The following is a 13829-nucleotide window of genomic DNA, read 5'->3' as shown; positions in this document are numbered from 1 at the left end:
TTTATGTTTAGGTTATAAACTATCAAATATGTAACATCCTTAAATTATTCCTTTTTTTCTTTTTACAACTCAATGAAGAAAATTAATATTAAACCAATACGTTTTTGATAATAAATCAGTCCGGCAAATCGAATGTAAAATTTTCTTTTTTTATCAATATATTAGTAATTATTCCATTATGTACGATAGTTTTAAAATATATGTTATACTAGTTTTTACAAAGAAAATTGATTGTTAGAATTTATTCCTTCTTCAAATTAGACCGTCTCGTTCAACGCCTCCTCAATTACAAAAGAAATAGTACAAGCTTCAAATAAAGATCATCTTACTTTATTTATTGATCGCCACGGTACCCCAATTGAACAATAATAATTGTCAATTATGAACAATTGTTATTAGACATAATGACAGAGTATGTAAAACAACTTAGAACTGTATTAAATAATTAGTTAATATTATTGTAAAGTTATTTTACATGTAAATGTATGAGTAAATAAAATTTTTCTCAAATATCAGACATTTCCAATTTATGCAATAATGGAAGGTCGCACTACAGTAGACTATATTAATGTTTTACAAAAAATTACTGATATAATTCGCATCGCACCTAAGACAATAATGGCCGATTTTGAAAGAGCGGAACAAAACGCTCTACAGACAGTGTTTCTAGAAGCTAAAATTATTGGCTGTTTTTTTCATTACAGCGAGGTAGTAAAACAGTGATTCCCAAAGTGGTCCAGGTGGACCCCCAGGGGTCCACGGGAGACTCGACGGGGGTCTACGTTGGCGTGAAAAAAAAATGGGGGTTCACAAGTTGTAAGTGGAGGTCCACGAAAATTTATCTGGTTTCGATAATAAAGAACAAAAATGTTGGCTTAGCTTTACCTATCAATGTAGGCAAATAATACACTACTCAAAAAAGGGAGCAAAAAAAATTCCTAATTTTTCGGTGATTTTTGACAGGCTGTATTTCGGTGAAAAATGGTCGTATTGAGACTTTAAAAAAGCATTTTGAAGCTTTAAAATTCTAATTTTTAGATTTTTTGGCTAAAAATTTTTAGGAGCTACGGTTCTCATGCAATCCTAACTGATAGCGCGAAAAAATAATTTTGCAAATTTTTTGCTTTTTTTGGTCCACGGGCTTGAAAAAAATTTTTTCAGTTAGGCCGGCATATGGATCAGATAGCCTGATTATTTAGCTTTAATTTCCTTTTTTTAAAACCTCCCTTAATTTTTTTGAGTAGTGTATTTTAAGAAGGTCAGCGACTGTTACTTGTAAAAACATATTCGATATTCAGTACGACGCGTGTCGAGACTTGCAAAGCGTCGCCTGCGACCCGCTTACCCACCCACCCGTCCGCCCACCCGTCCGCAACGCTTTTGTTCAGGCGTGCAAAGGGACAAAATACGACTTGTGCTGTGTTTGCAATCTTGCATGAACTTGTTTGATTCTTCACCAATATAAATACGAATACCAAGGACAAACGTTACTCATTTGTTTCTGGAATTTTGAAAAGAAAAGTGTGAGTGAATCGATATTAGTGTTTGCCAGTGCCGGAAAAAGTAAGTACCTGCCTATTTGTTATACATACTTTTATTTTGTATTGTAATAATATTATATTTGTTATATTTGCGCGTAGTAGGTACGTAATAAAAATTAAATACTGAACAGGGCCATTATTCGATACTTCTATAAAAGAACAGAAAGCCGAGAAAGATTGAACTTTTAGTACTTTTTATTATAAAATTATTTATTTATCCGACTGTGGTGATTCACTAAAGGAGAGATATATGATTGACCTGCATGTTTGTACATATTTCAGTGCCCTCGTAGTTGCTAATTCTAAATGACTAAAAATATTTTCATAAATTGTACGTGTCTTTATGTACCACTTGTAACGTACATCAAAGTAATAAATAAATCATTAAAATTGCGGAGTTTTGATGAAATATTTTTTAAAAGTATTTTCTTTCCAATTTACAGAAATGTATCACAATATAATAATTATATTATAATTAATCAAAAAATGTTTTATATTACATTACAATAGGTTCAGCCGTTTTGTGAAAACCTCTATATGGGTCTTAGCGGTTTATTGCTTTTAATAATTAAAATCAGTTTTGCCGCCGGCATTTAGGTTTTTTTCATTGCAATAATTAATCCTATTCTAATCTGTTAAAATAGCCATATCCTGTTAAAATCGCCTTATAATTATTAAAACAAACAGGTTTTTCTTTACAGGTAGGTAACTGATACAAAACATGGCTGAATCTAAGAAGAAATGTCGACAGTACAGTGTTGATTATTTGAAATTTGGTTTTCTTCCATCAAAGGCAGACAAACGATTGCCCATATGCTTTTTATGCAACAAAGTTTTGAGCAATGATTCTATGAAACCATCGAAGCTCGAAGATCATCTAAGAAGGTGTCATCCTGATAAAATAAGTAAAGATTTAAAATATTTTCAAACATTGAAGGAAAAATATGAAAAGAGACCCACCGTGCACAGTATGTTCGCTTCAACGTCTCAAAGTAACGATGATGGCTTGCGGGCATCTTACAATATCTCATTGCTTATAGCGAAATCTGGAAAACCGCACACCATCGGAGAACAGTTAATTTTACCCGCTATTGAAGAGGTTTTAAAAACTGTTCTGCACAAACCTCCATTTGACGTACTCAAAAGAATTCCTTTGAGTAACAACACTGTACAAAGACGTATTGATGAAATGAGCTCTGATATTGAAAGCTTCTTGTGTAATTATCTGCAAACAACTCATTTTTCTATTCAACTGGACGAGTCAACTTTACCTGGTAATGAAGCATTATTATTGGCATATGTTCGATTTGTTATGGACGAAGAAATCCATGAAGAGCTGCTATTCGCGAAAACTTTGGAGACGGACACTAAAGGCGAATCAATATTTAATGTCCTGAGTGATTTTTTTAAGGAAAAGTCGATTCCATTTACAAACATTATTTCGGTGGCAGCAGATGGAGCTCCTGCCATGTTCGGGCGATATCGTGGGTTTATAAGCCATCTTAAAAGAATTATACCAGGAGTAACTGCAATTCACTGTGTCATCCACCGACAACACCTGGTAGCGAAAAATTTGAGTGATAGATTGCACCAATCGCTTCAATTTGTGATTAAAGCAGTTAACAAAATAAGAAGCAATGCATTAAATACTCGTTTATTTGCACAATTGTGCGACGAAAATGATGAAGACTTCCAACGATTGCTCTTACATACTGAAGTACGCTGGTTGTCGAAAGGTGCATGTTTAACAAGATTTTACTCACTTTTTGAATCAGTTTTAGAGTTTCTGGAAAGTAAAGATCCAGATTTAAAAGAAAACCTGATCAAATTGAAAGCAGACATCGCGTATTTGACAGATTTGTTCAAAAAATTTAATGACATTAACTTACAGTTACAATGGGACAGCCTAAATTTAATAAAAAGAAAGGGTGTAATTTCGGCTTTTCTTGGAAAATTGAAATTTATGAAGCAAAATATTAGTCGGCGCGAATTCTCCCAGTTTCCAAACTTGTCACAGGCAGAATGTCTTGATGAGGATATACAGACATACGTTCAACATTTAAATGCCCTGCATAATGACTTCAAAAATAGATTTGAAGATATTCTGACGATGGAAATACCACCATGGATCATAAATCCATTTGATGAAACGGAAGTGGCGAATGTGGTATTACAAGAGGAGCTACTCGAGCTTAGCACCAATGAGGAGCTGAAGGTGAAATTTAAAAAAGGCTATCAAACATTTTGGCTGCAGGCAGAAATACCCGAAAAATATCCTGGGCTATGGGAAATTGCGAGAAAACTTTTGATAGCGTTTCCCTCGTCATACCTTGTCGAAAAAAGTTTTAGTGTCGTTACAAACCTATTAACAAAAAAAAGGAGCAGATTGAACATCACAGAACGGGGAGATTTGCGGTTATTCCTTACAAAACTGAAGCCAAATATTGATAATTTGCTGTCAATCCATCAAGTACATCCCTCCCATTAAAATTATGACTATATTTTTTTAATTGTTGATTTGCATTGTTGAAGTTACGTTACGTTATTAATGTTTAATTTTAATTCTATTAAGTCTGTAATCATATTATTTTAATAAATAGAACACAAGAAAATATAATATTTTTCTTTTTATTTTTATCACTCCGAATTTAGGGTTTGAACTCAGCCGCGACGCAAATTTCCATCGTTAGACCTAATCTTTACATTTTTTGACGAGTTTTGAAAATATGGTAGAAATATAGCAGCAGGGGATCCACCGAAACCAGTAAAATTTTGAAAGTGGTCTACGAGAAAAAAAAGTTTGGGAACCTCTGTAGTAAAAGATAATAACACAGACACACAATAATAAATACGACCGTTTTTCTTATATTGCTTTTTTATTACAAGCATTAGTACGATAAGCATAAAATACTAAAGGGCAATAAAGAAATAGGCATGGGTGCAACCAAATTATTAACATCTTTGGCCTTGTTGCCCAAAGAATATATAGAAGAAGGCTTTCAAATAATTTCTGAAATCATTTTTAAAGACTGTATATATTTGGAATCATTTTTCAAATATCACAAAGAAACGTGGATAAATGGTTTTAAACCCGAGTCGTTCTGTGTAAACAGAGAATTACACAAAACAAATAATATCTCAGAACGACACAACCGAGAGCTTAGAGATAGCCTCAATAAACATAGTACAATTGTCGCATTTTTAGGTAAACGCTCTATTGCATTTATTTTCAAAATATTCTTGCAATTAAATTGTTCTTGCACTTTAATATTATTTACAGCAAATTTGACAGAGCATCAAAAAAGTATACATAGCATGTTGAAGCAGCCCAAATTCTGGTCAAGATCGGGAAGATCTTCAAAAGATAAGGAAGAAAAAATACAGAAAATTTGGCAAGCAATAGAGAATAGCAGTGAATTAGACTTGCTGTCAATTCTATACAAGTTAACGAAATTAATAGGAAATTAAATTGATAAATGATATATGTTTTTGCTATTCTTCTTTTAATTTTTCTTCTTGTTCCACCGAGCTTGCGATTCCTTGATTTCTCATAGTCTTTCATTTTCAATAAATGGTTTTTATATTTTATCTCGTTTCAGTTGTTTCGTTTAAGTATCAATCCTCAATTTTTGGGAAAAGTTTTCTATATTTCAGCTTTCTATATCCTCAAATTCCAATGAAGGTTTATAAAAACGACTATATAGGCAACAAATCCTGTTTGCTGAAAGATAAGAAACATCAGTCATTTCTTAAATTTGTGTAGAATTGTTTTTGCCACAGGAAAATGATGGTAAATATCTCTTTTACGAATCTGCTGTTATCAATCTCTTGTCACACTGCTAATAAGATATATTTAACTACTCTGTTATTGATATTAGGATGTGATTGCAACTCTCGCTTACTTAGGGCATACTCCAGGACATAGTAGTCTCAGAATTTGATAACCTTTCTTCGCAGAGAAATATTCTCCCAGACATTAACATTCTGCTGAGCACGTTATGTGAAAAACTGGAAAGCTGAAAAAAATAAATCAAAGAAAAGAATCGGTTCAACAACGTCTACAATTACAAATGGAACATAAATACTTTATCTGTTATTTTATGTAAATATTAGCTACTTATCTGACATGTTGACGTATTTGTTTAATTACACGCAATGATGATTCCAGTGATTTTAGTAAATTAATTCCAGTGCAAAGATTCGTTACTAAACCATATAATGATGTTTCCTAAGACTCGCCAAAACACTGAAAAATTAAAATTATTTACAGGGTGTCCCAGACCAATATATAAAGATTATCACGATGAGGTAGAAGGGATCGAGATAAATGAAAAAGTTTAATACTATTTTGCGATATTTGCAATAATTTTGGAGTAATAAAATATTAAGGTCAGGCGAATAATAGCGGAGAGACAAGCGGTCGCTCGTCTGAGCCGCCCACTGCGGCCCGATTGTAGGCGACAGTAAGTGGCGCGCACGCCTACTGAACGACCGGCCCTGTCATGAGAGCGTTGAGCGATATGCCCATGCTGCTTTGCACGATGGATCGAAAACTACGCGGATCTTCAGAGATTGATTGGACATTTTGAAGACGCAGTGATGCGGTAGGTAGTACAATATTAAATTATCATTAGGCTGCGTGTTTGCTACTTTCATATGACCTAACGACCAATATTAGTTCATAAACTCCACATATTGATCTTTAAAATTAGTGTCGCGCTTGAATCATTTTTCGAGGTTTAGTAGGCGCTTTAACGCGACTTCTCTAAAATTTCCGATTTTGCTAATCACTTGCTCTTTAACCGGAAGCTTTACCACGAATCTACCGCCCTGTTCCCGCGTCACATTATGTATGAAATGCTGTTCGCATTGGGCTTATACAAAAGTATGAGTGGAATTACTGTTGTTGCCTTCCTGTTGCCAGAACTGTGCTAATTGATTGTGCAATTGCAAATTAGTTATAGCAACGTGGAACAATCGTACCCTTCGCGGGGCGTTTGAGTCGCTACCAATTCTAGTCACAATCCACCCTAAGAGAGTCTTCTGTAACGTCGGGTGCCTTGGCAAAGATTGCACCCACGCATAACAAATCTCAAAACACTTTAACGCCGATTAACAGGTCGACTTCCGAAGACTCGTGGGAGGGAAGATCGGCTAATTCTAGATTACGGGGCATATCGAAAGAGCTTTGGTTAAGTGTGAATGCAGAAAACTTGTCTGTTACTTGGTCAGTAACGATGCATTCGATGTCGAATATGAATTTAGACGAGACTGCAGTTTCAAACAAGCAATCGGAATAGCTGTAGTAGTCAAACCATTTACACTTAAAATAAATATATTTCGAAATTTTGGCCTCTGATTGAGTTTAGCTAATATTATTCTTGAGATAAAATTTGCTTGCAAATCTAACAATGCGCGACACGTTGAACGTATCGCGAAAATCAGTAGTATAGTCTTTAAAATTTATATACCAACGCGATCGACTGATTGACTCAACTTCCATTGGTCCCACCACATCATTGTGTGTGATCTCACCTGGCTTAGTATCACGTCCATCCTTGGTCGATTTGTACAATTTTTGATGCATCTTTCCTATTTAACATGGTTCATAAAAGAATGACTTTACCTCCTTGAGATTGACCGACGGCAATAATTTATGTGTGACCATCCTTTCAATAGTCCCAATATTCACACGCTCAAGTCTCTCATGTAATGTCTTTAAATCTGAGTCACACTCCGCAGCATTCGCCTTGCTGCAAGGTATAGTTTTAAATGTTAAACGATACACATTATTCGACGCTTTCACATCCTCAACTACTTTGACAATTAAGCATTAGTTCTGCTTTCTTCTCCATGAGAGTCATGCGTATGTTTTTGTCCGTTAAGCGTCTTACAGACAAAAGGTACGTTCCTAAAGTTGGCACAAAAAACACATTATCGATGCAAGCCTTTTCGTATTTTCCATCGACGTATTTCATTATTTTGATGTATTCATATTCCTTCGCAAGACAAATTCCGTAGTTACCCACTTTTATGTTCTCAAGTGTTCTATCTTTATAGTCTCTATTCCACTTTCGACGAAATGTCGAATGTAGTGATGCACAAATGTCCAAAAACCACGTGTCTACCGATGCCACATTTTCATGATTAATCATGGCTGGGAACGCAAACGCGCACGCTGCACCAGAGCGTAGCACTACCTAAAACACCGCTATTTTCAGCAGGCTTCTGTTTCGGTTTCGTCGGATATTCCCATACAAAATGTCTCTTTTCAGAGCATTGAAAACATCCAGTATTTTCTTTCTTCTCGGGTTTCTTGAATTGCTTACCCTTATTTCCGTCTCTATTTTCCGCGTTGCTCTTCGTGCCTTTTCTGAATTAACTACCATAGTCGCGAGCCCTCTACTGATTTGTTCCTCCTTGAGTATATTTTTTTCTTCTTGCAATAATTTATGAAACAAATTTGAGATAGTCTATGCACTCTCCGGAACATTGGCCGATGTGATTTTAAAAACACGATATTTTGACGGCAGCGTTGATGTAATTTTGGCCATGATTGTGTCGTCATCGATGTTCTTTCTAATATCACATAGCCGGAAGGCACGATTTTGCACATGCGCCACGTGCTGCGCCATAGTGCAGCCCGACTCCATCGCGTACCCATGGAAATCCTTTAGTAACGACACCTAATTCGTTGATGATCGCTGTTCGTAGATCATCGATAATTTTTTCCACATACCATAGGCAGTATCACACCGTAAGATATTCCATTTATATCTCATCACACGCCGTAATTATGAGAAAGCGCGCCTTCGCGTACCTCTTCTTCCAGGCCATGCGCTCGGCATTTCTCGTCGCCGCATTCACGCCCGAAGCTTCTTCAGGAAGCATCTCACTTTCCTCGACGATAGCCGATAAATCACTGTAATAGAATAATGTTTTCATTTGGAATTTCCACGGTTGGAAATTAGTACCTTTGAACTTTACAATGTTACATAGCAAAACCTCTTCACTAGCTATCTTGAGCTTGACCACGTGTTTCACACGACGTGTACACAGGAAAAATAATTAGTTTCATCCGAAATACAACGAAAAACGCCAATTGTTCACAATATACAATATTACGCACTCACCCTAGGTCCATAACCTGCTAAGATTATCAAAATATTTATTCAACAATTGTGTTTAAACATAAACGTGTAACACGTCCGTTGCTTATACCCAGACGTTACTTACACGGATCAATGTTCAACTAATGAAAATGAACAGAGAGACACATATAAAAAAGGGTTAAGCACAATAGCATAGAGATGGCATCCGCAGGTCATTAAAGCACGCGCAAGTTCAAATTCTAAATAATTCCAACATGTAATTTGCCCATTTATATCCGGATATAATATACCTATTGTAACCTATGTAGTACTATCTTTAATTTCAATGCAAAACCTAAGTACTATCTGTATTATCATTAAAAAATCTTTCTATTTCAACCCAAGTCGTATTTACTTCAAAATAAATATCTTAAATTTAATCCAACCTAAATGTATTTTTCCCCAAAAAATGTATAAAATCTTAAAATTGCGCCAATTATAAAGAGAATATATTGATGTACTGTTTAAAATAACTGCTGTACTACTTTTAACAAATAAAATTCAAGTGATAATATCTAAACCCAAGTGGTGATGGCTAAGAATTAAAGAGGAAAAAGAAATATAAAATTTTATTGAAATAAAAAATTTTTAAACTACAAAAACTTGGCGCTGCTAGATATCTAAATATAATCTAAATACAATGTTGTAAAATATAATAGTTACAGTAACTTATATATATATATATATATATATATTAGGGTGGTCCAAAAAAACCGACTATTTTTTTTCTTCATGACATTCACCGGAAATTGAAAGTATATGTTGCAAAAGTAATTTTGCTTTTCTTTGAGATTTATCAAAAATGTTTTAGAGGTCGTTGAAGCCGTTTAAACACGAAAATCGATGTAATATGCTATTTTAATTTTTTTAAATCATATAGAGGCATACCCTGTTGAGTTGTTCATTGAGATATTGTTGCTAGGAATCAAATATATAAGCTCGAATATTTGTAGCTAAAAATACTGAGAGTAAGTCATTTATTTAATCCTTTAAACCCCGAATTTTCACAAAAATGGACATTTAAAAGCTTAAAAAGCCTATTTTGACAAGTTGCAGTCGAAAATTGTTTATGGTATCGGTTTCCTTGTTCAATGGAGAATATATTATGATATACAGAAACTTCAACATTTATTGATAGACAGCGCTGCAGTCATAAAATGCTTAAAAGCGAATTTTCTTAAACTTGGCCCTCATACCAACACCAGATTTAATTTTCGTGACAATTTTTCATTAAAGAAAAATATTTTTATAAAAAATATATTTTATAAAAGTTTTCATAAAAAATATTTTTTTTTAATTTTTATAAAAATAATTTTATAAATAAAATTTGTCTGAAAAAAATATAAAAAATAAAAGATAAACGTTTGAATGTATGATTTATTCAATTCAAAATTGTGATAAATAAAAAAAATCTTTTGCACTTTATTCAATTTCTCATCGCTCGAATGAACATAATAAAATGTAACTTCTTCGTTGTAAGTCCAATGAAAAAAAGTAACAAAACATCATAATAATAAAAAGCAACTTAAATTTTTTAAACTTTTAATTAATTTTATTATAACATTAATTACAGTTCATTAATTAATACGTTTTTAGAACAATTTGGAAAGTTTTTAATGTGTTGCTTAACACTTTGGTATAGGTACTGTTGCTGAGTTTCATTAAATGTCAATGTACCATTGTATTTTTCAGCAAGCGCTATACCTCGCTAAGCAACATCATTAACCACTTTTAATGTCTTCACAATTTGAAATGCTTGCTTGTAGTCATTATCGTTTTCCTAACTTGAAGGTTCAGCGTTTAAAAAATTGAGAGATATGTCATACCAAAAAAAAAATTTCCTTGTATTTACATTTATAAAGTCGGATAATTTATAAATTTGTACATTCTTTTTAAGTATAAATATTTTCTTATTTTTATTTGGACTGCACTCAATTTTCAAAGCGTTAACCATTAATTTTTTCTCCTCAATAGCAATTCTATCATCAAAAAAAGCTAAACCAACTAAGCTCTCGTGTAAATACCAAAGGTGTCTCGAGAAAGTCTTAAAAGTTGCAGCAGAAATAGAAGCGTTAATTTGATCGAATTCACAAAGTTCTTTTAATAACTGAAGATCATTGAGTGGACATAAATTAGCGTATTCGCATTGATACCAATATTTCAAATAAACTTTGACTACAAAAGTGTTGAATTGCTGCAGGGATGATAATTCTGTCTGAGTAAGCTTTAACTGTCCTCTGAACAAATACATTTTCAAACAATAAATTAATTTCGCCAACCAACGAGCTCTATGAACAGCACCTGAAGGATAAATCTTTATTTTTTTTTCAAGATTTTCTCCTAAAAACAGCAGTGACAATTGCAATAACTCTCTATAATTTTCTCTCGCATGATTTTTTTGCAATTGCTCTTTGATAAATTTTTTGGTGCTTACTTTTATAGGAATTATGTTGCAAATTTTTTTATCAACAATAGCTGATTCGTATCGTTCTTGATCAATTGAATTCCAAGAATTTTGTAAACGCTGGAATATTTTGATGTTGGACCCAGAGGAAACTTCAAATAACGTATTAAAAGCCGCTGAAACGAGCAATTCGTGAATGTGATGTCGACAAGCGAAATAATAAAGTTCCCTTTTCATTTTTTTCTCTAAATGAACGCAAGCTCCTTAATGAATTCCTGTGTTACTAGACGTAGTGTCAAAATACATGCTATTTATGTAATTCGATAAATTCCACTCGGTAATTAAATTATATATGGCTTCTGCAACTGCCTGTCCTGTGCCTGACGATAACTGTGGAATTCCTAACAGTTGCTCGGTATCATTACCCGTAACAATCACTGCTAAGCGTTCAGTTTTATTACTTAAAATATCTTTTAGGATTTTCCCATCTCAATGAATTGTTAAATGTCCACTGAATTTACATGGATTTTTTACCGATAATAATAAATCTTCCCTAGCTCTTTCTCGGGCACGCTTATGCCTATTTCCACCAACAGAGATTAACTTTGATCTTAGTTTAACTTACACTTTATCTTTTTTCAGTTCTAAGAATTGGAAAAAGATAAGGAGTAATTTAAACTGAGATCAAAGTTAATCTATATTGATAGAAATTGGCATTAATCGAACTTCTTGAACATGGAAGTTTATTTATACTTGTATCAAATGCAGAACATACTGATGCCAAAATATATGTTGCATTTCTATCTATTAAGTTAACTCGATCTAGAGCGCAACACAGTTTTTTGTTACCAATAATATTTCTTGAAAAAACGTCTTTTTTTAGGATTCGGCGGTTCATAACAATCATCCGCTGATTCAGAAGAATCAGATAATTTCGAGTGATGAATTAATTTCTGATCACTATGTTCGGTATAAGGATTGTCTTTAATTGTCTCTATTTTTTCAATAACACATTCATTACGAAACAAGGATGTAAAACTATTTGCAAATTTACACCATTTTCCTTCTTTCACGCACATGTAATAACACAATAGCTGTTCTGAGTGCTTCAGTTTATTACTAATCTTGACATGTGCTTTATCAAATATCTTATTCATATTTTGAATAAAATTTTCCTTCTTTGACAAATTAAAATTTTTATTTTTCTTCAAATTAATCCAGAGTAAATGTAATTTTTTTAATTTAGTTACAATGTTATGATGCTCAACTGTGGGTATTCCAAGCTTATACCATATATGTATTTGATGTTGCCTTTACAATTCTTTTTGCACTTTCCGTTATATTCTTCTTTTTACACATATGGAAAAACAAAAAATGTCTTAGCACATGACTATTTGTAGGCAATTCTGTTAAGCCCGTATAACTTTCAAGTGGTGTTCCAAGTAGCCATAAATCGACAAGAACCATTTTTGCACAATTATTTTTATCCAAATAGAAAATATATATTATAGACTAATCAGTAATTCAGAACATAGTGTTACACTGTAAGAAAGTACAACACACTTCGACAGCGTAACTGTTACTGACGAATCTAACGATCCAAGTAAACAAACGTCCAAGCGCCTATTCGCGGAAAGGTTATTACTTAGCGCGAATTACCTCAGTGTTTTGTTTTTATCATTGCGATGTTTTGTTACTTTTCTTTCATTGTTCTTACAACGAAAAAGTTACATGTTTTATTATGTTCATAAATATTTCTATAAAAATTTTTATAAACATATTTTTTTATAAAATCTTTTATAAAATATATTAAAAAAATATATATTTTATATAAAAATATTTTTCTTTAACGAAAAATTGTCACAAAAATTAAATCTGGTGTTGGTATGAAGGCCAAGCTTAAGAAAATTCGCATCTTTTTAAGCATTTTATGACTGCAGCACTGTCTATCAATAAATATTGAAGTTTCTGTATATCATAATATAATCTCCATTGAACAAGGAAACTGATACCACAAATAATTTTCGACTGCGACTTGTCAAAATAGGCTTTTTAAGCCTTTAAATGTCCATTTTTGTAAAAATTCGAGTTTTGAAGGATTAAATAAATGACTTACTGTCAGTATTTTTAGCTACAAAAATTCAAGCTTATATATTTGATTCCTAGCAACAATATCTCAATGATCAACTCAACAGGATATGCCTCTATATGATTTAAAAAAATTAAAATAGCATATTACGTCAATTTTCGTGTTTAAACGACTTCAGCGATCTCTAAAACATTTTTGATAAATCTGAAAAAAAAAGCAAAATTACTTTTGCAACATATACTTTCAATTTCCGGTAAATGCCATAAAGAAAAAAAATAGTCTGTTTTTTTGGATTACCCTAATATATATATATATACATATATTTTTTATATATACATATCACAGAAGCAAGAAGTTCAAAATTTCAAAAACTGTTTACGTGAACATAAAAGTTAAAAAACTGCCTACTTGAATATAATTAAATTTTCAAAAATCAATTCCTCACCAGTGTAAAATAAAAAGAATGAAAGTCTTTATTATCAAATCCTCTGCTCCATCCATAGTAAATAATATGTTTCTTGTCTAGACAAAGTATTATGCTCTTATGAGTGCTGTGCATCAAATTTTCCAAGTGTTATAATATATGATTGACAAAGTGCATATGAATATGGTAAACAAAACTAATTAAACCAAATGTGCATTAT

General features: G+C 32.7%; 1 protein-coding gene across 1 annotated transcript; it reads left to right on the top strand.

The window, feature by feature from the left end:
• The first annotated feature begins 1665 nt into the window (after positions 1–1665).
• Positions 1666–4311, top strand: LOC120358524 (SCAN domain-containing protein 3-like). Its single transcript, XM_039453005.1, has one exon. The coding sequence runs from the start codon at positions 2263–2265 to the stop codon at positions 4027–4029; it is 1767 nt and encodes a 588-aa protein (XP_039308939.1). The 5' UTR covers positions 1666–2262; the 3' UTR covers positions 4030–4311.
• The last annotated feature ends 9518 nt before the right edge of the window (positions 4312–13829 follow it).

Source organism: Solenopsis invicta, chromosome 8 (genome assembly GCF_016802725.1).
Source record: "Solenopsis invicta isolate M01_SB chromosome 8, UNIL_Sinv_3.0, whole genome shotgun sequence".
Classification (NCBI taxonomy): Eukaryota; Metazoa; Arthropoda; class Insecta; order Hymenoptera; family Formicidae; genus Solenopsis; species Solenopsis invicta.
Note: the sequence above shows the minus strand (reverse complement) of the source record. Positions and strands in the feature narration are given on the sequence as shown.

Bases quoted from the DNA above. Each gene is read 5' to 3' on its own strand.
- LOC120358524 (XM_039453005.1), top strand. From the start codon at position 2,263: ATGGCTGAATCTAAGAAGAAATGTCGACAGTACAGTGTTGATTATTTG.